Below are 24029 nucleotides of genomic sequence, written 5' to 3' on the forward strand. Positions count from 1 at the left end.
ATAAAGCACTTTTTTGGTGATCCAAAAACCCTGTAAAATTTTCAGCCGACTCTTAACTGGCCACTGCGCTTCCATGCAACATTATTCTACCAACCGTAGCAAAAATAAAATAATAGTCAGATGCGTTAACTTTTCCCGCACGAAAAAAATTTAGCGAAGCATGCTAATCAAATAATCTGTTTCCCGCTACAGGGAGAAAAACAATCTCACTGTGCATTCAATTATTTCTGTCAAGGGGTCGTGTTGTATGCAATGTAGAACTATTTCTAAAAGTGATCTATAACTAATTTCAAAGTTCGTTTTTTGTGGAAACTGAAATAGGATAAACCAATAATTTCATCTGAGAGCATTGTATGCGGTGCTTCTAAAATGTAAGTCTACATCTACATCTACATTTATACTCTGCAAGCCACCCAACGGTGTGTGGCGGAGGACACTTTACGTGCCACTGTCATTACCTCCCTTTCCTGTTCCAGTCGCGTATGGTTCGCGGGAAGAACGACTGCCGGAAAGCCTCCGTGCGCGCTCGAATCTCTCTAATTTTACATTCGTGATTTCTCGGAAGGTATAAGTAGGGGGAAGCAATATATTCGATACCTCATCCAGAAACGCACCTTCTCGAAACCTGGACAGCAAGCTACACCGCGATGCAGAGCGCCTGTCTTGCTAAACACCCCCGTAACGCTATCACGCTTACCAAATAACCCTGTGACGAAACGCGCCGCTCCTCTTTGGATCTTCTCTATCTCCTCTGTCAACCCGACCTGGTACAGATCCCACACTGATGAGCAATACTCAAGTATAGGTCGAGCGAGTGTTTTGTAAGCCACCTCCTTTGTTGATGGACTACATTTTCTAAGGACTCTCCCAATGAATCTCAACCTGGCACCCGCCTTACCAACAATTAATTTTCTATGATCATTCCACTTCAAATCGTTCCGCACGCATATTCCCAGATATTTTACAGAAGTAACTGCTACCAGTGTTCGTTCCCCTTTCATATAATCATACAATAGAGGATCCTTCTTTCTATGTATTCGCAATACATTACATTTGTCTATGTTAGGGTTAGTTGCCATTCCCTGCACCAAGTGCCTATCCGCTGCAGATCTTCCTGCATTTCGCTGCAATTTTCTAATGCTGCAATTTGTCTATATACTACAGCATCATCCGCGAAAAGCGGCATGGAACTTCCAACACTATCTACTGGCTCATTTATGTATATATTGTGAAAAGCAATGGTCCCATAACACTCCCCCGTGGCACGCCAGAGGATACTTTAGCGTCTGTAAACGTCTCTCCATTGGGAACAACGTGCTGTGTTCTGTTTGCTAAAAACTCTTCAATCCAGCCACACAGCTGGTCTGATATTCCGTAGGCTGTTACTTTGTTTATCAGGCGACAGTGCGGAGCTATATCGAACGCCTTCCGGAAGTCAAGGAAAATGGTATCTACCTGGGGGCCTGTATCTAATGTTTTCTATGTAGACTATGTAGACTAATGGCAATTTGTTATAAAATAGCTGAGTACAAGTCATAACCGTGCTGCTGTTGGTTGGTTGGTTGATGTGCGGGAGGGACCAAAGAGCGAGGTCATCGGTCCCATCGGATGAGAGAAGAATCGGGAAGGAAATCGTCAATGTCCTTAAAAAGGAACCATCCCAGCATTTGCCTGGAACGATTTAGAGAATTCAAGGAAAACCTAAATCAGGAAAACCGGACGCGGGTTTTAACCGTCGTCCTCCCCTATCCGAGTCCAGTGTACTAAGCACTGCGCCAGCTTGCTCGATGCGTGCTGTTTTAAGAGTAATATTTATGACGTGTATGGAAGGCGCAGAGTGTTAAGAAATAACGGGGACAAGGCTACGAAGGAGTACGACGCAGCAAATACAGGAGTTGGACAAAAATGTGGAAACGCCAGAAAGACAACACATTACTATGCCTAAGACGGTGAAGGAAACCCTTTGGCACTCAAAATAGCTTCCAGTCGTCTCTGAATGGATACGTACAGGTCCTGCATGGATTTCAAGGGGGGATCGTCTACCATTCTTCCAGCAAAATAGTGGCGACTTCAGGTAACTGTAATGGAGGTGGATCATGCACACGTCTGCACAAAGTAGACCACAAAGGCTGAAAAATGTTGAAATCTAGTGACAGTGGCGGCCAGCAGAGATGCGATAATTTATTCTCGTCCTCACAAAACCAATCCTGGACGGTGCGAGCTGTGCGAACAGCGACCTTGTCGTATTGAGAGAGAGCGTCACCAGTGTAGAACGAACATTATTTCATGGGATGGACATTATCAGCCGAAATGGTTACATAATCCTTGGCAGTATGCGACGTCGCAGAGTAACCATAGAGCCCATGGATAAGGCTGCCCAAATCACCACCGATCCCCGCCCGTTTCACTCTTGCAACGTAAGCTCGCTCAGAAATTGGGAACGGTGTATGATAGTGTGCTACATGACTCATCCGACCAAATAACTTTTTCCCTTTCTCCATAGTCCAAGTCTTATGCTTCTACACCATTCTTTCCTGCTACGGGCATTTGCATCATTGATGAGTGGTTTTCTAATTCCAGCTCGCCCTGAAATTCCCTACATATGAAGCTCCTTCGTATTGTTCTGGTGCCGGTAGGGTTCGCGAGTGCGATATACAGTTCTGCAGTGAGATTTGCAGCTTTCATCCTTTTATTTTTGCTCACAAACCTCGTCAGTGACCGTCAGTCATAATCATTCAACGGATGTTTTCGTCCGAGCTGTGACTTACCGGATGCTGTTTCTCCGCTTTCTCTGTATGCAGTGTAAGTCTTCGCTACGGTGCGTCTAGAAACATATCATATCATACACTTCGGCTTCCTTGGTGAGGTAAGCGCCCACCATACGAACACCAACAAGTTGCACACCTTCGAATGCACTTAGCAACGACACAATGCACTCACTGCCACACAAGTGCACAACCTGGAGGTTTGGCTAGTATCTGCCTTGAAGGACTGACGATCCGTGTAGGACAAGGATGGGCAGCAGGCAGTTACGGACTTTTTACGCACCAGGACCAAATGGTTATCTTCAACATGATGCGTCGGTGGGTTGATTGCCTCAATGCTCTGGACGATTTTGCCTGATTGGCATACCAATTCTGAACTGTAGGGTCTTCGAACGGAAACTTTTTGATCTCCCCTTATACTTCTCGCTTACTTAAAGAAAGAAGATTTTAACATGTTATACAGGTTGGTCCATTGATAGTGACCGGACCAAATATCTCACGAAATAAGCATCAAACGAAAAAACTACAAAGCACGAAACTCGTCTAGCTTGAAGAGGGAAACCAGATGGCGCTATGGATAGCCCGCTAGTTGGCGCTGCCATAGATCAAACGGATATCAACTGCGTTTACTTAAAAATAGGAACCCCCATTTTTATTACATATTCGTGTACTACGTAAAGAAATATGAATGTTTTAGTTGGACTACTTTTTTCGCTTTGTGATAGATGGCGCTGTAATAGTCACAATCGTATAAGTACGTGGTATCAAGTAACATTCCGCCAGTGCGGACGGTATTGGCTTCGTGATACATTACCCGTGTTAAAATGGACCGTTTACCAATTGCGGAAAATGTCGATATCGTGTTGATGTACGGCTATTGTGATCAAAATGCCCAACGGGCGTGTGCTATGTATGCTGCTCGCTATCCTGGACGAAATCATCCAAGTGTCCTGACCGTTCGCCGGGTAGTTACGTTATTTAAGCAAACAGGAAATGTTTAGCCACGTGTGAAACGACAACCACGACCTGCAACAAATGATGATGCCCAAGTAGGTGTTTTAGCTGCTGTCGCGGCTAATCCGCACATCGGTAGCAGACAACTTGCGCGAGAATCGGGAATCTCAAAAACGTCGGTGTTGAGAATGCTTCATTAACATCGATTGCACCCGTACCATTTTTCTATGCACCAGGAATTGCATGGCGACAACTTTGAACGTCGTGTACAGTTCTGCCACTGGGCACAAGAGAAATTACGGGACGATGACAGATATTCTGCACGCGTGTCATTTATCGACGAAGCGTCATTCACCAACAGCGGTAACGTAAACCGGCATAGTATGCACTATTGGGCAACGGAAAATCCACGATGGCTGCGACAAGTGGAACATCAGCGACCTTGGCGGGTTAATATATTGTGCGGCATTATGGGAGGAAGGATAATTGGCTCCCATTTTATCGATGGCGATCTAAATGATGCAATCTATGCTGATTTCCTACGTAATGTTCAACCGATGTTACTAAAAGATGTTTCACTGCATGACAGAACGGCGATGTACTTCCTACAAGATGGACGTCCGGCACATAGCTCGCATGCGGCTGAAGCGGTATTGAATAGCATTTCATAACAGGTGGATTGGTCCTCGAAGCACCATACGATGGCCCGGACGTTCACCGGATCTGACGTCCCCGGATTTCTTTCTGTGGGGAAAGTTGAAGGATATTTGCTATCGTGATCCACCGACAACGCCTGACAACATGCGTCAGCGCATTGTCAATGCATGTGCGAACATTACGGAAGGCGAACTACTCGCTGTTGAGAGGAATGTCGTTACACGTATTGCCAAATGCATTGAGGTTGACAGACATCATTTTGAGCATTTATTGCATTAATGTGGTATTTACAGGTAATCACGCTGTAACAGCATGCGTTCTCAGAAATATTGGTTCACAAAGGTACATGTATCACATTGGAACAACTGAAATCATCTATCACAAAGCGAAAAAAGTGGTCCAACTAAAACATTCATATTTCTTTACGTACTACAAGAATATGTAACAAAAAATGGGGGTCCCTATTTAAAAAAACGCAGTTGATATCCGTTTGACCTATGGCAGCGCTACCTAGCGGACCAACCATAGCGCCATCTGATTTCCCCCTTCAAGTTAGACAAGTTTCGTTCTTTGTAGTTTTTTCGTTTGACGCTTATTATGTGAGATATTTGGCCCTGTCACGATCAATGGACCACCCTCTATAGTAATGGAGTGATACCAATATAATTTAAAAAAACTGTATTGTCAGTAACTAAGTTACTTGGTCATGGACGCCTCTAGAAGAGACTACAAGAGTTACGCCTGTCAATCACATTACCTACATTTCCACTCAGGCTGCAGCAATGGTTAAACTGCGTATAATCAACATAACTGGTCCAAACGAACTGCAGTTCTTGATTTCAAACGGGTGCACTTCCCAGACTGTTGTTACGCATGTCAGGTTCATGTCATAGATGTACTTCGGGCTGTATCCCGAAACAGGAAGATATTTAGATATGTGATTGATTCAGTAAATTTTTAACTAATAGAACCTAGTTCGTTACACTGGACACCGAATGTTAAACAGAAACGAAAGAAAAATTGGGCGTGCTCCAAAGAAGCGTAGTACGACCTATAATGTCCTCGACATACGTAAAAGATTTATCAGATGGAGCCATCGCCAGTATCAGTTCGCACGGTGAGGACGTTCCTGCGTACTGTAAAGCATTGTAAACGCGGAAAGACTTGGACAATACTTCCGCTCGGTGTAGTGGATGGTAGCTCCCTATGTGGACAACTTCTCGACAATTGTCAGAGCGCACTGAAAGAAACCGATTACGAGATTATTGGTGAACATCTTGGCCACGTCATAGCGGCTAAATATCTGTGGCAGTATTAAGAAGCGGTATGAAATAGGGCGCTCATGTAAAGGGAAGGCGAACAGAAGTCTTATTGCATATACACACGTTCCTTTTAGCGCACAAAAATAGTTTTGTGAAGTTGCTTCGATGAGTTTTTAGATACCACGGCCAACGAAGTTTTCTTCATTGATGGTTGGCTAGGCCTCTAGTTAGTCCAGCGCTCCTCGTGGCAGTGCCCGCGTCGCCTCTAGCTGATAATATGGGACACCTCCTATTTTACCAATATGATAAACGCTTCTAGTGGGTTGTAATTTATCAATGACGTGAAACGGAGGCTTCAGGACAGTCTAAAATAATGTTGTAGACACAATTATATCACTTGAGGATGCACCTAAATTGTAGTGGAACCAGCCGTGGTTTCAATAAAAACTTTCTACAGCAAGCGGTTTTGCAGATTTGAGCAGACTGCCTGAACTCGCAACCGTAATCATGTCTCTGTATGTTTCACGGAACCGAAGGGAAGTCTACATTCAGGGGCGAAAGCGCATGCGATGGTACACAAATATTGCCGATAGAAGCCGTAGCTTTCACTCACACGTGTGATTTCAAGCAAAGCTTATGCTCTGCAGTGATTTGGAGGGGGAAGATGGCAGAATGTGTCAAACAGCAACTGAATGTTTAAACTGAACAGTACTAACTAAAGCTGTGACTTTTTGAAATCACAAGTAAATACTGTCACAACAAGGGCAAACGTAACAAAGCATTAACAGGAATATACTGTATGTTAACAGTGTGTAGGTCGCAAACAAAAGTGGATGAATCTTCATATTATCACGGGCGTATTACTTGATCCATTAAATTGCGGGAATTTAGACGAAACCAAACTTTGTTTGCTGCTAATAGATGGCGGTAACAAAGGTGATGGGGTAGCGATATGCACATGTACATAAGGCGGTAGTATCGCGTACAAAAGAGCAGTGCATTGGCGGAGCTAAGGTTTTCGACGTGATTATGGCTGCACCACGGGAATTAATAGACTTTGAACGAGGAATGGTAGTTGGGTCTAGACGCATGGGGTATTCCATTTCGGAAATCGTTAGGGAATTCAATATTCCGACAGCCATACTGTCAAAAGTGTGCCGAGAATACCGTATCTCAGGTATTACCTCTCACCACAGACAACGCGGTGGCCGACGGCCTTTACTTAACGACCGAGCGCAGCGGCGCTTGCGTAGAGTTCTCAATGCTAACAGACAAGGAACACTGCGTGAAAAAACGTCTCCGTTTGGATAGTATGAAGAAACTTGGCGTTAATGGGCTATGGCAGCAGACGACCGACGCGAGTGGCTTTGCTAACAGCACGACATTGCCTTTAGCGCCTCTCCTGGTCTCGTGATCACATCTGTTGGACACTAGACCACTGGATAACTGTGGCCTGGTTGGATGGGTCCCGATTTCAGTTCGTAAGAGCTGATTGTAGGGTTCGAGTGTGGCACAGACCCATCGAAGCCATGGACCCAAGTTGTCAACAAGGCACTGTGAAAACTTGTGGTGGTTCAAATGACTCTGAGCACTATGGGACTTAACTGGCTCCGAGCACTATGCGACTTAACTTCTGAGGTCATCACTCGCCTAGAACTTAGAACTAAGTAAACTTAACTAGCCTAAGGACATCACACACATCCATGCTCGAGGCAGGATTCGAACCTGCGACCGTAGCGGTCGCTCGGTTCCAGACTGTAGCGCCTAGAACCGCACGGCCCCTCCGGTCGGCTGGGACTTAACTGCTGAGGTCATCAGTCCCCTAGGACTTAGAACTACTTAAACCTTACTAACCTAAGGACATCACACACATCCATGCCCGAAGCAGAATTCGATCCTGCGACCGTAGCGGTCGCGCGGTTCCAGACTGAAGCGCCTAGAACCGCTCGGCCACTCAAGCCGGCAAAGCTTGTGGTGGCTCCATAATAGTGTGGGTCCAACTGAACCGATCACTGACTGGAAATGGTTATGTTCGGCTACTTGGATAGCATTTGCAGCCATTCTTGGATTTCATGTTTCCAAACAGCGAAGGAGTTTTCATGGATGACAACGTGCCATGTCACCGGGCCACAATTGTTCGCGATAGGTTTGAAGAACATTCTGGAGAATTCTAGCGAATTATTTGGCCACTCAGATCACCCGACCTGAATGCCATCGATAAATCATTGGACATAATCAAGAGACCTGTTCGTGCACAAAATCCTGTATTGGCAACATTTTCGCAATTATGGACGGCTGTAGAGGCATAACGGCTCTGTTTTTCTGCAAGGGACTAGTAACGACTTGAATCCATGCCACGTTGCGTTGCTGCACTACACAAGGCAAAAGGAGGTCGGACACGATATTAAAAAGTATCACATGAGTTTTGTTACTTCATTGTATTTCGGCTGTCAGCCGCTCATTCATATTCAGAGCGAGCTGGAAAAACTGATGATATTGCGTTCCCGTCCAACTTACATACCGGCTGATGTCCCTCAATTTTGTGATTCGACAGTCTTCAATGTACGGTAGAGAGAGAGAGAGAGAGAGAGAGAGAGAGAGAGAGAGAGAGAGAGAGAGGGAGCGATGCCATAGACGCCTCGAAGAGGTGTTAGCAGTGAGACTGTTTATGTAACGAAAGTATGACTTTATGGCAGACTTCGTATATTAGACACATATTTGACTGACGGGAGCATATTCTGACGCACTGGAATAAAATTTTATTGGTATGTGATACAATCATTATACAATAACAATTAGATCTTTAATAATCTGTTTGCCGGCCGCTGTGGCCGAGCGGTACTAGGCGCTTCAGTCCGGAACCGCGTTGCTGCTACGGTCGCAGGTTCGAATCCTGCCTCGGGCATGGATGTGTATGATGTCCTTAGCTTAGTTAGGTTTCAGTAGTTCTAAGTCTAGGGGACTTATGACCTCAGATGTTAAGTCCCATAGCGCTTAGAGCTATTTGAACCATTTTAATAATCTGTTTGCGGTTGTCTTTCACTCAAATTCAAATAACCCTTTCCACGGACTTCTAGAATTATGTCAAAAACTCCAGTTACCACGCATATTTTGATAAACGACTTTGGTACTACGAACTGCTCAAATTCACCAGCGGCAAAAAATCTCAGAGTAATCCATAACTTCTCGGAAGGTTTTATTGTGTTTCCCATCACAGTGTCCTATTCCGTTAATTTCTGCTGCGCAAGTTCTACTAGGAATCGGTAACTAGCTTTGCTAATCCTCAAATAATTTCGACACGAATATTCGTCCTCTAAGATATTATTTTTCCAAGAAAAGTCAAGCTTTCGCGCTCCTCCCTTGGCACTCGACGCCATAATAGCTTGTTTTCTGCGTGTGTAGCACGAATGTGTGTTTTGTGGCACGTTTGACCATGAGACTCCTATTCTTTCATGTTGGCGCTCGATTTCTTGCTCGCTTGAGCAAACGTGTAAATGAGCACTGCTGTTGCAAGGATTCGGAGAATGTGCAATGCATCTGTACAGAACATTGCTTTCAATAGGGTATGCGCCGATATTCAGGTTACTGGTCCTGCGTTTTAATCCTCATCAAGTAGGCGCAAGAGCATACATCATACAGTTGGGATCGTAACAGGTCGGCAGAAGAAACGAGATGTTGGGTGCGTACAGAGGGAAACAGGCATTTTTCCTTAGCTTTGTAGATGATCGGCATAGGACGGTCAATCGCTACGATTGGTATGAAATAAACCACGCCATGCGCTCTACAGTGACTTGTGGATTATATATACTGTCTAACAAAAAAAGTGAAGAACGCTGAAGACATAATCGGATGTCATTGTAACTTCGCACACGCACACACCATCGGCGGGTGGGTAAATATTTAGAGCTCCAATGCTCTGCGACAGAACGGCCACCAGTGTACACTAGTTTTGCTCGTGTTTAATGTCCTTACCAGGCCTGGTAGGGTATATAAGGCATATGAATAGCATCAAATGCTGAGTGGTCACTGAGAAAGACACGGTAATGCCAGCTACTTGTATGGGACAGCAATGTCAGACCTGGCAGAGTTTCGAAGTGGCATCATTGTTGGTCTCCATTTGACTGTCTGGTCAAATCATGCAACATCCAACTTTGTGGGGCATTCGGATGTGGCAGTGCCCCGATGTTGGACTGCATGGGAACATGTAGGCAGGTATACATGTCGTCAACGTCACTGATGACCACATCTGGCAATCACATGGGACGATCGTTGTATTGTGCACCGAGCACGCCGTAACCCCTTCACATCTGCGCCAGCCATTCGAGAAGAGTAATGCACTATCTACCGTATTCTTCGCCGTCCAGCACCATTGTTCGGGCCGCGCGGGATTAGCCGAACGGTCTTAGGCGCTGCAGTCATGGACTGTGCAGCTGGTCCCGGCGGAGGTTCGAGTCCTCCCTCGGGCATGTGTGTGTGTGTGTGTGTGTGTGTGTGTGTTTTCTTTTTTTTTTTTGTCCTTAGGATAATTTAGGTTAAGTAGTGTGTAAGCTTAGGGACTGATGACCGTAGCAGTTAAGTCCCGTAAGATTTCACACACACGCACCATTGTTCGGAGACTAGCAGTACTGGATTAAGGAATTACTGTCCCATGCTTAGGATTCCGTTAACACCACAACACGAGCGGCTGAAGTAACGAATTAAAATTTGTGCCAAGGCCGGGACTTGAACTCGGTCTTCCTGCTTACTTTTTTTTTCATTTTGTTCATTATCGATCGTTATGTTTGGTCGTTGCGGACGTTGCAAGACATCCTGTTCAAGTTCAGTGGTTGATCCTTCCACTCAGTTTTTTTATTACAGAGACCAACCGGCTCCCTGACCGAACACGTTGAGCTACCGTGCCGGCCTTACTAGGCAGATGTGTTAGCAACTACACCACCCTGGCACTGTGGCCAACACGACTGCTCGCATTACACTAGTCCAGTGCCCTCCCCAACACCTTACTTCAGATTGGTTGGTTGATTTGGGGGAAGGGACCAAACAGCAAGGACACTGGTCCCATCGGATTTGGGAAGAATGGGGAAGGAAGTTGGCCGTGTCCGTTCAAAGGAACCACCCCAGCCGGCCGGAGTGGCCATGCGGTTCTAGTCGCTGCAGTCTGCAACCGCGTGACTGCTACGGTCGCAGGTTCGAATCCTGCCTCGGGCATGGATGTGTGTGATGTCCTTAGGTTAGTTAGGTTTAAGTAGTTCTAAGTTCTAGGGGACTGATGACCACAGCAGTTAAGTCCCATAGTGCTCAGAGCCATTTGAACCATTTTTTTTGAACCACCCCAGCAATTTCCTGCAGCGATTTGGGGAAATCATGGGAAACCGAAATCAGGTTGGCCAGACGCGGGTTTGAACGATCGTCCTCGCAAATTCGAGTCCAATGTGCTAACCTCTGCACTATCTCGCTCGGTCACTTCAGCCTCTCTCTTCACTGAAGGTAAGGTTGAGACTCAGTATGTCTCCAGGAAAATGTAATTCTGTTAGATCAACAACTGGCTGCATTTGGACTGGTGTTGTGACCAGGTAGTATGGACTGCTGATGTACTGCGTCCAGTTGTGTTCAGCAGTAATCTGAATGGCCAACGTCGCCGAGTGCGGTGGCGACCTGGTAAGAGGTGCCGTTAGGTGAAGGACATACTGCCTCCTTATGTGCCATTTTACAACCGGACAATGCTCCTCCACACGTGGCACATGCTCCAGAACTTCCTGCGTGGTGCTGAGGTACTCCCGTGACCAGCGAGATCTCCAGATCACGATAGAAAATGTTTAGACCAACTGAGAAGTCAACTCCGTCCAGAGTCTGTATCTAGCACTTCAAGGTCGGACGAACAGGTGTAGGCCATATTGCCTAAGGAGAAGACACCATTCCCAAGCGAATCAGAGTTTCCATCCACTCCAGAAGGGGTGAAACGTTATACTGATAAATGCCCTTATACTGCCAAGTGCCTCGTAAATTGGACTCAGTTTTGTACTCACTGTAATAATATCATACACCATCTCAATCCGTGATGTTTCATTTCGTTTCCTCCTCCGCTTCTGAGAGTTTCATTGTCAGGCAGTGTATGCAGATGTAGATAATTAGGTCCATATGGCTCTATAAACTTTCTCCCGCTCTCGGTTCGAAGAACACACAGTTAAAATTGCATCGTTAGTGTTTATCTGGCGGCCTGCATCGTTCAGCATGTTTTCCTTCAGAAACAGACTCAACCTTTTCGTTATATTTAATTTGTGATTCGCAATCAAGTGCGTCACACCCGACGGCAAATCACTTTTAAGCCCCCCGAAGAGCTTCAGATAAGAAAAACACGCGAAGAGAATCACAAGTTCTGAAAAACAGTCGAAAGAGTTTTTCGGCAGTCCGCGAACGGAGTACGTTCGTGGGCAGTATTAATGCGTTCGCGAATGTGTTTATTTTGGCTGGAATCCTCTGCGGCGGCTCTCGGGCCGGCCTGTGTTTGCGCAGTGCCTCCTCCTCTCCCGCCCTCTCTGCTCCTCCCACCCTTATCCTCTTCCTTTCTTTCTTTCCCATCCGCGCCTTCGCTTTCTACTGGGTGAGATATGATCTCGAGGCCGCCGCCGCAGCTTCCCGGAAGAGAAAATATCGATAATACCGCAGTATCGATCGGCCATTCTTTCTGCCTCTCATTTTCGTCGCTTTCCTTTCTTTCTGTCGTCTGGAGGACGCCGTCATTAACAGCGGCGGGCCGGGCCGCTGCGGGACAAAAGGCGGCGGCGTCGGCGGCGCCGGCGGGACAGCGGCTGCCTGGCGCTTGCGTCGTTAGCCCGGCCACGTGCAGCGCCACGGCCGCACGTGTTCACAGCTCTCCTGCACCTGCGTCACCTTCTCGTCGTCTTTGACACATTGTCTAGCGCCGTCGCGCGGGAAAAGATTTCCTGTTTTGTACAGCGCACTCTCCGAGTCTCTTTTGTTGCAATGGCGACTAGGGAAAGCCTTAACGTCTGGTGCACGCTTCGACTGCATTCCGTACTGTCAATACAACAGCTGCTACCACACGAGTCTGCGCGGACCAAAATTTATTTTCAGTGCTGGAAACAATTAGCACAGGGCTTCCAAACCTTTTCAGCTGTCGGACCGCTTCTTCAGTCGAAAATCCGTGGCGGACCCCTCGTCAGTCAAGAGCACAGTGACTTTAAATTTCAGAGCGAAACCCATGGGAACTGAAAACTTCTTAATGCACGTGCCATGTTCCCAATTCGTCTAGCATGCAAGAAACAATATCATTAACACAGGGCTTTATGAGATTTTATGCAATGGTATGAGCTTTGCCTGTTTTTGTAACTCGATAACTAACCAAGAAAGAAGCTTTTAATGGATTTTTATTAATTGTTTTTGCATGAGTTTTCATGCAATGCTGAGAAGCAGCTAGTTCAGCAGTCTTCCTTTTGAAAAAATCGATGCCTTTAGCCTGGAAATCCGGGTGAGTACCTTCAAAATGACGGTGCAATTTAACTGGAACCATTGAACTGTTCGGACGGACTCGCGCACAAATTACACACTGAGCTTTACCCTTCTTTGTCTCCATAAAGCCCACTTCTAAATAGCTTTCGTTGTACTTACGCTTCTTGGTTATTCCACTTCCACAGGATATTGCAACCAATGGAGTACTTGCAGCGTTTTCACATAATAAATCCGACAAAGCTCGCTCCGCGCATGCGTCAAAGGTTTCAGCGCATCTAGCGCCGTGAGCCGGCGCACAAACGACCCCCGAATTGTTGCGAAACAGTCGATCAGAGAAGCCGCATTCTCCGGCACTAAACTGTGTATTCGTTCTCACTCAGGAACCGCAAAGTCTGCTTGGGAATACGACCTGAAGTAAAAGTACACATGTTATTCACACGAAAAAAAAGATGAATTTCATTTTTACATTTTTAGACTATAATTTTACTCACTATTTTACACGATTTGGTGAAATGGGTCCGCGGACCACACGTTGGGAAGGCCTGAATTAGCAGAAAATCCTTACGCCGTCCGCATACGGGACGATTTACAAGGTATCCATTGAGTTCAATCTTTAGTAAGGGTCATTTGAAAGTGTTGTGTTAATAATTGTGTTGTTCTTGTTGTTGTGGTCTTCAGTCCTGAGACTGGTTTGATGAAGCTCTCCATGGTACCCTATCCTGTGCAAGCTTCTTCATCTCCCAGTACTTACTGCAACCTACATCCTTCTGAATCTGCTTAGTGTATTCATCTCTTGGTCTCCCTCTACGATTTTTACCCTCCACGCTGCCCTCCAATGCTAAATTTGTGATCCCTTGATGCCTCAGAACATGTCCTACCAACCGGTCCCTTTTTCTTGTCAAGTTGTGCCACAAACTCCTCTTCTTCCAAATTCTATTCAATACCTCCTCATTAGTTATGTGATCTAACCTTCAGCATTCTTCTGTAGCACCACATTTCGAAAGCTTCTATTCTCTTCTTGTCCAAACTATTTATTATTTCACTTCCATACATGGCTACACCCCATACAAATACTTTCGGAAACGACTTCCTGACACTTAAATCTACACTCGATGTTAACAAACTTCTCTTTGTCAGAAACGCTTTCCTTGCCATTGCCAGTCTACATTTTATATCTTCTCTACTTCGACCATCATCAGTTATTTTGCTCTCCAAATAGCAAAACTCCTTTACAACTTTAAGTGTCTCATTTCCTAATCTAATTCCCTCAGCATCACGTGATTTAATTCGACTACATTCCATTATCCTCGTTTTGCTTTTGTTGACGTTCATCTTATATCCTCCTTTCAAGACACTGTCCATTCCGTTCAACTGCTCTTCCAAGTCCTTTTCTGTCTCTGACAGAATTACAATGTCATCGGCGAACCTCAAAGTTTTTATTTCTTCTCCATGGATTTTAATACCTACTCCGAATTTTTCTTTTGTTTCCTTCACTGCTTGCTCAATATACAGATTGAATGACATCGGGGAGAGGCTACAACCCTGTCTCACTCCATTCCCAACTACTGCTTCCCTTTCATGCCCCTTGACTCTTATAACTGCCATCTGGTTTCTGTACAAATTGTAAATAGTCTTTCGGTCCCTGTATTTTACCCCTACCACCTTTAGAATTTGAAATAGAGTATTCCAGTCAACATTGTCAAAAGCTTTCTCTAAGTCTACAAATGCTAGAAACGTAGGTTTGCCTTTCCTTAAACTTTCTTCTAAGACAAGTCGTAAGGTCAGTATTGCCTCACGTGTTCCTCCAAACTGATCTTCCCCGAGATCGGCTTCTACTAGTTTTTCCATTCGTCTGTAAAGAATTCTTATTAGTATTTTGCAGCTGTGACTTATTAAACTGATAGTTGGGTAATTTTCACATCTGTCGACACCTGCTTTGAGACAGGAAAATATTAGCTTCTGATATCTCACCATGTGCATCAGGAGGGCGGAAATGAGTGTCCGGGGGGTGCAGAGATCAGCTTTGTATGGGATGTATGTATTACACTTTACAAAATGGACATTGTCAACATTCAAGAAACAGACCATTATCCTGCACCATGAACCCGAATGAAAAATGGCGCGCCACAGTGATAGCGAAGGTTCGCACCATCAAGATCGAAGGCGAATTTCTTGGGAGTTACAACCAGTGCAAGAAGTTCAAGTAGGAATCCACTCTCAAAGGATGCATATACAATCGTATTGGTAAAACGGGGTAATGAGAACAGATGGAATGTGATGAAATGCGACCGAATGTGAGACAGTCTGTCGTGGAGCTTATCTAGAAACTGGCTATCCTTTAGGCATAGCTGCAGATATTGCGATAATATGCTTTATAGAAACGGAAAAAACAAACATCCACAGGCTGAATTTGACCAGTAGTTCGAGTGCAATATCAGACATTTTTCAGGAAGGATAGTTTTCTCTACAGGAGTATGATTTTTATAAGCAGACCAGGAATCAAGCAAAAGCAAATTATTTTGATCAGCTATTGCCCAAAAGCAGTGCTCATATCATAGTTATAGTCCTATTACGCCCATTTTCCCATTCTTGCTTAAAATCGTAGAGGGCAGAGCACGTCCAAATTCTCACAGCACAATAATTAACTTTTGAACCAATTTACCACCCAGATTAATAGTCGGCATAATTCTATATGGATGCGTTAAGGCACTGATGTTACTTGATCGTGCTACATCACTCTTAGTACCTCTGATTTCCACGGTTCCTTTCATATGGATTTCTTTTCCAAATCCGCTCCGCAGACTGCTGAGCATCGACAATTTGACGCTTTGTTTGAAATTCCGTTAATCCTACGTCCTTCAGTTCTGTAGCACTATTTGAAGTTATGCAAAAATCCACTATTTCCCTTGAAAACACTTTAATTTATGCCGCGCACAATTTTATGTGCATAACGTAGCAAGTCGCTATTATACACATCCTGTATATTGTATTGAGCATCCTTACAACGTGGAAACGCCAGTTTTTGCAACAAGTGCGACTTGTCCTCCCTTGAATATCCGTAGTTTTTCTTATGCACTACACGGTCATGTTACTGCGGACTTACTCAAAATCTTTTCACACTTGTTTTTACATTATGCTGCGGATGATCTTCCATATAGGTAGTTGTGTTTAGTACCCGTTCCTTGGACAACGATTGTCCTTTCCTGCGTTTCACTGTACACAGGATTTGTAACCCCCTGTCCGACATGAATTATGAACTACATGACTAGACACTTGTTTCAGTATCACTTTCACTTGTTAAGCACGTATCGTTATCATTGTAGTCGTCATGTACATTGTTCTCACAGTCGAGCGTATACGACGCCACACATGCTACTGACTCATCTTGCAGAAACGCTAATATTTCATATTCCACTTCTTTCTCACTCTGCGAAATTCCTTGGGTTGCTTTATGACGAAATATCAAATTCTGCAAGTGTTGTAGATATAATGCAATTTTTGCTTTGTTTATCGTTGCCATTGCTCTGCTTTGAATCAACACCACGGGCAAAGTAGTACTGTTGTGAGTTACTCGTGTCGGCCGAGGTGGCCGAGCGGTTCTAGGCGCATCAGTCTGGAACCGCTCGACCGCTACGGTCGCAGGTTCAAATCCTGCCTCTGCAGTCTGCAACCGCGAGACCGCTACGGTCGCAGGTTCAAATCCTGCCTCTGGCATGGATGTGTGTGATGTCCTTAGGTTAGTTAGGTTTAAGTAGTTCTAAGTTCTAGGGGATTGATGACCTCCGATGTTAAGTCCCATAGTGCTCAGAGCCATTTGAGTTACTCGTCGTCCAAACAGTTCAACTGCACTCCGTAGCACCATGTTGTGCTTACCATTGGATACCTCCAGGTCCACACCCTGTTGACATTACCAGCCAATATTGTGACTAGATGGTAAAAAATATGTGGGGCGTCGAAAGCCGTAAACATCAGTGGCCTTTTGCGACCTCACACTCAATGGGTTTCTTGTTAGCTAACGTTGACGTGGAGCTGTACGAGTTTTGTGACGTCAGTTCGTGCTGTTTCGCAGCGAGGAGCCAGTGTTTAGCGTGAAACAAAACAAGTTCTGTGACATTTCGGCAAAGTGCTACGAAAGATTGAACCAATAAGAGTCAAGAGCGTTCTCTGCGTCACATATAGAATTGACGAGACGCCATATTGTATTTGCTGTTTTCAGCTAGAGCACTTATTAGGTGGTTTTTATATTATAACATTCACTCTATGAATATACAGTATGCTGTTTCTAAACACCAGCAGATTGGGAACTCTTCTTTATTGGCACGACTGGCTGTAATAAAATGACGGAAAATGTCATACTAGTGGCTAGAAAATTTTCGTATTTAGCTAGGTTCGTGTTATAAATCCCGTATTACGAAAGTACATCGTTCTAAGTCAAGGACACTTTGAAGTTTCGTGGAAAACGCTTCGTTCTTGGTGGGATTGGTAACAATTAAATGTCAGTGAATATCATTTCAGCAAATAAAGTGTTCTGAGATGTTAGATCATGTGTTTTAGAAGTTCAGCATAGCTTAGTTGGTAGAGGTTCCGAGTTAAGAAACAAAGCGTAGCGGGTTCACGTCCTGCTGTACCAATGTTTTTTTCACATTCGTGTTTTCTAAAAGGCTACTGTATTTTCTTATTAAATTAAAAGGAATATTTCCTGAAATATTAGATTTTATATAAATACAAGAGTGCTCTCTCTCAGGAGTGAGGTTGTGTCATTTTGTGAAGTCTTACAAGCTAATGTCCTTGCTGACTGGACACGTAGCTTTTCTTCTTGCCTGTAACATATTTATAGATACTGAAGTTTTTATTTATTTACACTACAGACGGAGCAACATGACTAGCATGTGAACAAGGCAGTAAATGTGCGTTTTAATAGAGCTACCGTAGCAGTATTAAGCATGTCCATTTTCGTGAACAAACTGAGTGGTTTGGGAGCCAGATACAGACAACAGCCTCCGCTGGAGAGCGCTACAGTCGCACATCACGTTAACCAGCACGACTCATGTGGTGCTGGCACTGTGTTTCGTGAGGCTGGATTTCTCGTCTGTGTCCACTTTAACGCTAGCAGCGTCGTCCCGTGTGAGGACGGCTTATGGATGCTTTCACACTCTAATGTAGCAGAAAACAGAAAATGGCTTTATAGTGACATATAATAGGACAATGAAGCTGCATCTGTGTTGCGTATTCTGCCTAGGGTTATTCTCCAAGCTTCCATAGATGGACGACTCGCAATATTATCTTGAATAATTGCTCCATCCTCCTTAGCAGAGGTTACTAACGCACACCATTGCGGTACCTCTTGACTTGGAGTAGCCGGTTCGAATTCTGAGGGTGGAAGCACTTTTTCACTAACAGTGCTAGGTATAGTCACAACGTTTTAACTACCAACTCGAAATAGTAAAGTTACATAATTATTTTGAAACTCGATGGGGTCTCTCTTTAGCTACAAACAGCAGTTGGTTGTGTTTGGCGACTGACCACAACCAAAACATCATCACAGTGAGAACAGCAGCGTAGGAATAAAAAACTGTCGAAGCTGCGTTGGTAAAGTACCGGAACTTCAAGCGCTGATAGAAAGCACCGAAGCCGAAATCGTTATAGGTACAGAAAGCTGGTTGAAGCCAGAGATAAATTCTGCCGAAATTTTTACAAAGGTACAGACGATGTTTAGAAAGGATAGATTGCATGCAACCGGTGGTGGAGTGTTCGTCGCTTTTAGTAGTAGTTTATCCTGTAGTGAAATAGAAGTGGATAGTTCCTGTGAATTATTATGGGTGGAGGTTACACTCAACAACCGAGCTAGGTTAATAATTGGCTCCTTTTACCGACCTCCCGACTCAGCAGCATTAGTGGCAGAACAACTGAGAGAAAATTTGGAATACATTTCACATAAATTTTCTCAGCATGTTATAGTCTTAGGTGGAGATTTCAATTTACCAGATATAGACTGGGACACTCATATGTTTAGGACGGGTGGTAGGGACAGAGCAGCGAGTGACATTATACTGAGTGCACTATCCGAAAATTACCTCGAGCAACTAAACAGAGAACCGACTCGTGGAGATAACATCTTGGACCTACTGATAACAAACAGACCCGAACTTTTCGACTCTGTATGTACAGAACAGGGAATCAGTGATCATAAGGCCGTTGCAGCATCCCTGAATATGGAAGTTAGTAGGAATATAAAAAAAGGGAGGAAGATTTATCTGTTTAGAAAGAGTAATAGAAGGCAGATTTCAGACTACCTAACAGATCAAAATTTCTGTTCCGACACTGACAATGTTGAGTGTTTATGGAAAAAGTTCAAGGCAATCGTAAAATGCGTTTTAGACAGGTACGTGCCGAGTAAAACTGTGAGGGACGGGAAAAACCCACCGTGGTACAACAACAAAGTTAGGAAACTACTGCGAAAGCAAAGAGAGCTTCACTCTAAGTTTAAACGCAGCCAAAACCTCTCAGACAAACAGAAGCTAAACTATGTCAAAGTTAGCGTAAGGAGGGCTATGCGTGAAGCGTTCAGTGAATTCGAAAGTAAAATTCTATGTACCGACTTGACAGAAAATCCTAGGAAGTTCTGGTCTTACGTTAAATCAGTAAGTGGCTCGAAACAGCATATACAGACACTCCGGGATGATGATGGCATTGAAACAGAGGATGACACGCGTAAAGCTGAAATACTAAACACCTTTTTCCAAAGCTGTTTCACAGAGGAAGACCGCACTGCAGTTCCTTCTCTAAATCCTCGCACAAACGAAAAAATGGCTGACATCGAAATAAGTGTCCAAGGAATAGAAAAGCAACTGGAATCACTCAACAGAGGAAAGTCCACTGGACCTGACGGGATACCAATTCGATTCTACACAGAGTACGCAAAAGAACTTGCCTCCCTTCTAACAGCCGTGTACCGCAAGTCTCTAGAGGAACGGAAGGTTCCAAATGATTGGAAAAGAGCACAGGTAGTACCAGTCTTCAAGAAGGGTCGTCGAGCAGATGCGCAAAACTATAGACCTATATCTCTGACGTCGATCTGTTGTAGAATTTTAGAACATGTTTTTTGCTCGAGTATCATGTCGTTTTTGGAAACCCAGAATCTACTATGTAGGAATCAACATGGATTCCGGAAACAGCGATCGTGTGAGCCCCAACTCGCTTTATTTGTTCATGAGACCCAGAAAATATTAGATACAGGCTACCAGGTAGATGCTATTTTTCTTGACTTCCGGAAGGCGTTTGATACAGTTCCGCACTGTCGCCTGATAAACAAAGTAAGAGCCTACGGAATATCAGACCAGCTGTGTGGCTGGATTGAAGAGTTTTTAGCAAACAGAACACAGCATGTTGTTATCAATGGAGAGACGTCTACAGACGTTAAAGTAACCTCTGGCGTGCCACAGGGGAGTGTTATGGGACCATTGCTTTTCACAATATATATAAATGATCTAGTAGATAGTGTCGGAAGTCCCATGCGGCTTTTCGCGGATGATGCTGTAGTAATCAGAGAAGTTGCAGCATTAGAAAATTGTAGCGAAATGCAGGAAGATCTGCAGCGGATAGGCACTTGGTGCAGGGAGTGGCAACTGACCCTTAACATAGACAAATGTAATGTATTGCGAATACAAAGAAAGAAGGATCGTTTATTGTATTATTATATGATAGCGGAACAAACACTGGTAGCATTTATTTCTGTAAAATATCTGGGAGTGTGCGTGCGGAACGATTTGAAGTGGAATGATCGTATAAAATTAATTGTTGGTAAGGCGGATACCAGGTTGAGATTCATTGGGAGAGTCCTTAGAAAATGTAGTCCATCAACAAAGGAGGTGGCTTACAAAACACTCGTTCGTCCTATACTTGAGTATTGCTCATCAGTGTGGGATCCGTACCAGATCGGGTTGATGGAGGAGATAGAGAAGATCCAAAGAAGAGCGGCGCGTTTCGTCACAGGGTTATTTGGTAACCGTGATAGCGTTACGGAGATGTTTAACGAACTCAAATGGCAGACTCTGCAAGAGAGGCGCTCTGCATCGCGGTGTAGCTTGCTCGCCAGGTTTCGAGAGGGTGCGTTTCTGGATGAGGTATCCAATATATTGCTTCCCCCTACTTCTACCTCCCGAGGAGATCACGAATGTAAAATTAGAGAGATTCGAGCGCGCACGGAGGTTTTCAGACAGTCGTTCTTCCCGCGAACCATACGCGACTGGAACAGGAAAGGGAGGTAATGACAGTGGCACGTAAAGTGCCCTCCGCCACACACCGTTGGGTGGCTTGCGGAGTATAAATGTAGATGTAAATGTAGATGTAGATGTAGATGTAGATTTTTACAGAAAGGAAACGACACCCATAGAAGATCGTACAAAAGTGTATGAACTTGTCTAGGCAGCAAGAGGAAAGAATATCATTTGGTATTCTTTCAGAGGATGGTGTTACAAACATTGCATTTATTTTGCAAGAACAGGCAACCACGATACGCCAAACTGGTAAACCAGACATTTGCGGAGATTTGTTTATGTAATATTGTTAGATGTCTTGACGTGACCACCTTATCTTTGCAGTTTGCGTGCGTATTTTATACTCACCCAGCCTCTAATATTTACTGTGACGTTTTTATTTGTCACGATAACAGTAGTTTTGATGTAGTGGTTAAAGGCTCATAACTGGCTGCCAATAATATCAATGGTGCTTCACAACCCATTCTCAGTGTAAAACACTTACAAAATCTCCCCCCCCCCCCCCCCTCTCTCTCTCTCTCTCTCTCTCTCTCTCTCTCTCTCTCTCTCTCTCTGTTACATACGTACATACACCCCCCTCCCACACCGCTATTGCACCAAAACACACACAGAAATATTTTTGATTTTTGTCTAGGACGAGGGACAACATTGTGTCAGAAACAAATTAAAAATAGTTGTAATCCTCTGGCTCTGACCAGGGCTTTAAGTAGGTATCCTTGGTAGTAAGTCGTATGTCGTAACAGGTAATCCTTCAGTTTATCCCAAATTGCGAACCCCTCTGCCCCACTACCAGCGCGCCTGATAGCTGGACGAGAGGAGCTGTGGCTTCATGATGACCCATATCTCAAATAGCTCGCTCTACTTCTGGATGTAGAGAGTGAAAACTAGAAATAAATAACAGTTTTGAACATGGTTGTTATTCAGCAACTGTATACCAGTTTCAACATAGGATTAAACATGCAACCAGTTGGACATAAATAGTTGGTACATTGACCTAGGTTTCGATACCTACTAGGGATGTCTTCATCAGAATGAACTGCTGCTAAATCGTAAAATTACACTAGTCAGAATTTGGAGCAACTATGCTCAAATCAAAAGTAAAATAAAATATTCTAGTCTTTGCCACGTGTGCCCAACAACATCAGACTTGAGCACAGCTGCTCCAAATTTTGACTATTGCTTTTTAGCAATGTAGTTTTACGCTTTAGCAACAGTTCTTTCTGATGAAGACACCCCTAGTAGTTGTCGAAACTTGGTCAATGTACCTGCCGCTCATGTGCAACCGATTGGCTGTTTAATTCTACGTTGAGACAACGCTAGACACGTGTAGCGTCCTGATTGGATAGGGGACAGTATGCGAACGTAGGTGTCAGAGCAGTAAAAGCATCCACTGAGACCCCTGAAAGTAGGCATCACGATAACACAGTGGGCGTGGCCTCTACGTCTACAGCGTAAGCACAAGCGCGGCATTGCAGCGTAGCGCCGGGCGTTGGCCTGGAACTCACCGAGAGGTCGCCGCCGTAGAAGGGGTGGATGACGAACGTCTCGTTGCCCACGTGGATGACGCCGCTGACGCCGTTGCACGTGTGGAAGGCTGCCGTCGCGCCCGGGTAGTCTTTCACCGTGCCGTGGTAGTAGCAGTGCTCGATCTCCTGCGGGCCATCACGTAACATATCCGTTAGGTTTCACTCTGTCGTTCTACGATCATTTAGTTTTACAGTAGATTCAACAGGACAAATGCGAAGGCATTACAAATACTACTATCTTTATATACTATGCTTCAACTTGCTCTCTCCCCTGCAATACCTGCAATCAAGAGCGTACCGAGGACATGCTCTCCAAAGATTAGGGCGGGAGGGGGGGGGGGGGGGGAGGAGGATGAGCAGGGTGCGAGTTTTATTGGTTTCGCATTGAATGACGAATTAGTGTCGATAGTTTAACATAACTACTTATGGGTAAACTTGCTACTAGGCAGTATGCATTACGTGCTCTGTTTGGCGAGACAGATTGTGATAAAGTTTATGTGGATCGCTTTCTAGAGGAGCGAGGCTGCAACTCTCTCCCTACCTTCGATGGGTAAGCCCTTGCCTCCAGTGAACCAAATCCCACATATTTTAATAACCCCAAAGCAAATCCAACCCCCACTATACAAGAACTCACCATCCCATCCAACTGATTGACAACCCAGTCACCACAAGAACTCTCTTTGTCCCCTTACCACAGCTGAAGATATTTTCCAATTTCCAACGTTATCGCACACTCCAACAACCTGTCTTCTATTTTAATTGTAACAGCTATCCATTCTCAGTATGAGGCAAACTTAATCTTCAGCAGCGAATCCACCCCAGTTTAGTCTGCCCACTCCCGTTGCTTACTTTAAAATCCCAATGAAGTGGCTGGAATGAAGAGTTACTAACCAGCCCTCTGCTGCAGAGTTCACCTCACCTTTGTGGAGTTCATCTGCTTGCACCAAGCAGGTTGACACTGCTGTCAGTGAGACTGTCCAGATTTTGTCGGGTGTACGAAGCAAACTCTAATCGACAAATCTGCTTGATTTTTGGTGTATCTCCCCCCCCCCCTTTCCGCCAAGTCAGAATGGCCATTACTGCCAAAGCTGAGAGGGCAGAGGAGATCAATGATCCCAGTCA

General features: G+C 44.7%; 1 protein-coding gene across 1 annotated transcript in view; it reads right to left on the minus strand.

Moving 5' to 3' along the window:
• LOC126473271 (disintegrin and metalloproteinase domain-containing protein 22) overlaps positions 1-24029 on the minus strand; it is a 1075530-nt gene that overhangs the window by 286755 nt on the left and 764746 nt on the right. Inside the window, exon 6 of the mRNA XM_050100225.1 lies at positions 22887-23033. Coding sequence (XP_049956182.1) covers positions 22887-23033 — 147 coding nt within the window. The remainder of the gene's footprint in view (positions 1-22886; positions 23034-24029) is intronic.

Source organism: Schistocerca serialis, chromosome 4 (assembly GCF_023864345.2).
Source record: "Schistocerca serialis cubense isolate TAMUIC-IGC-003099 chromosome 4, iqSchSeri2.2, whole genome shotgun sequence".
In the NCBI taxonomy this organism is placed as follows: Eukaryota; Metazoa; Arthropoda; class Insecta; order Orthoptera; family Acrididae; genus Schistocerca; species Schistocerca serialis.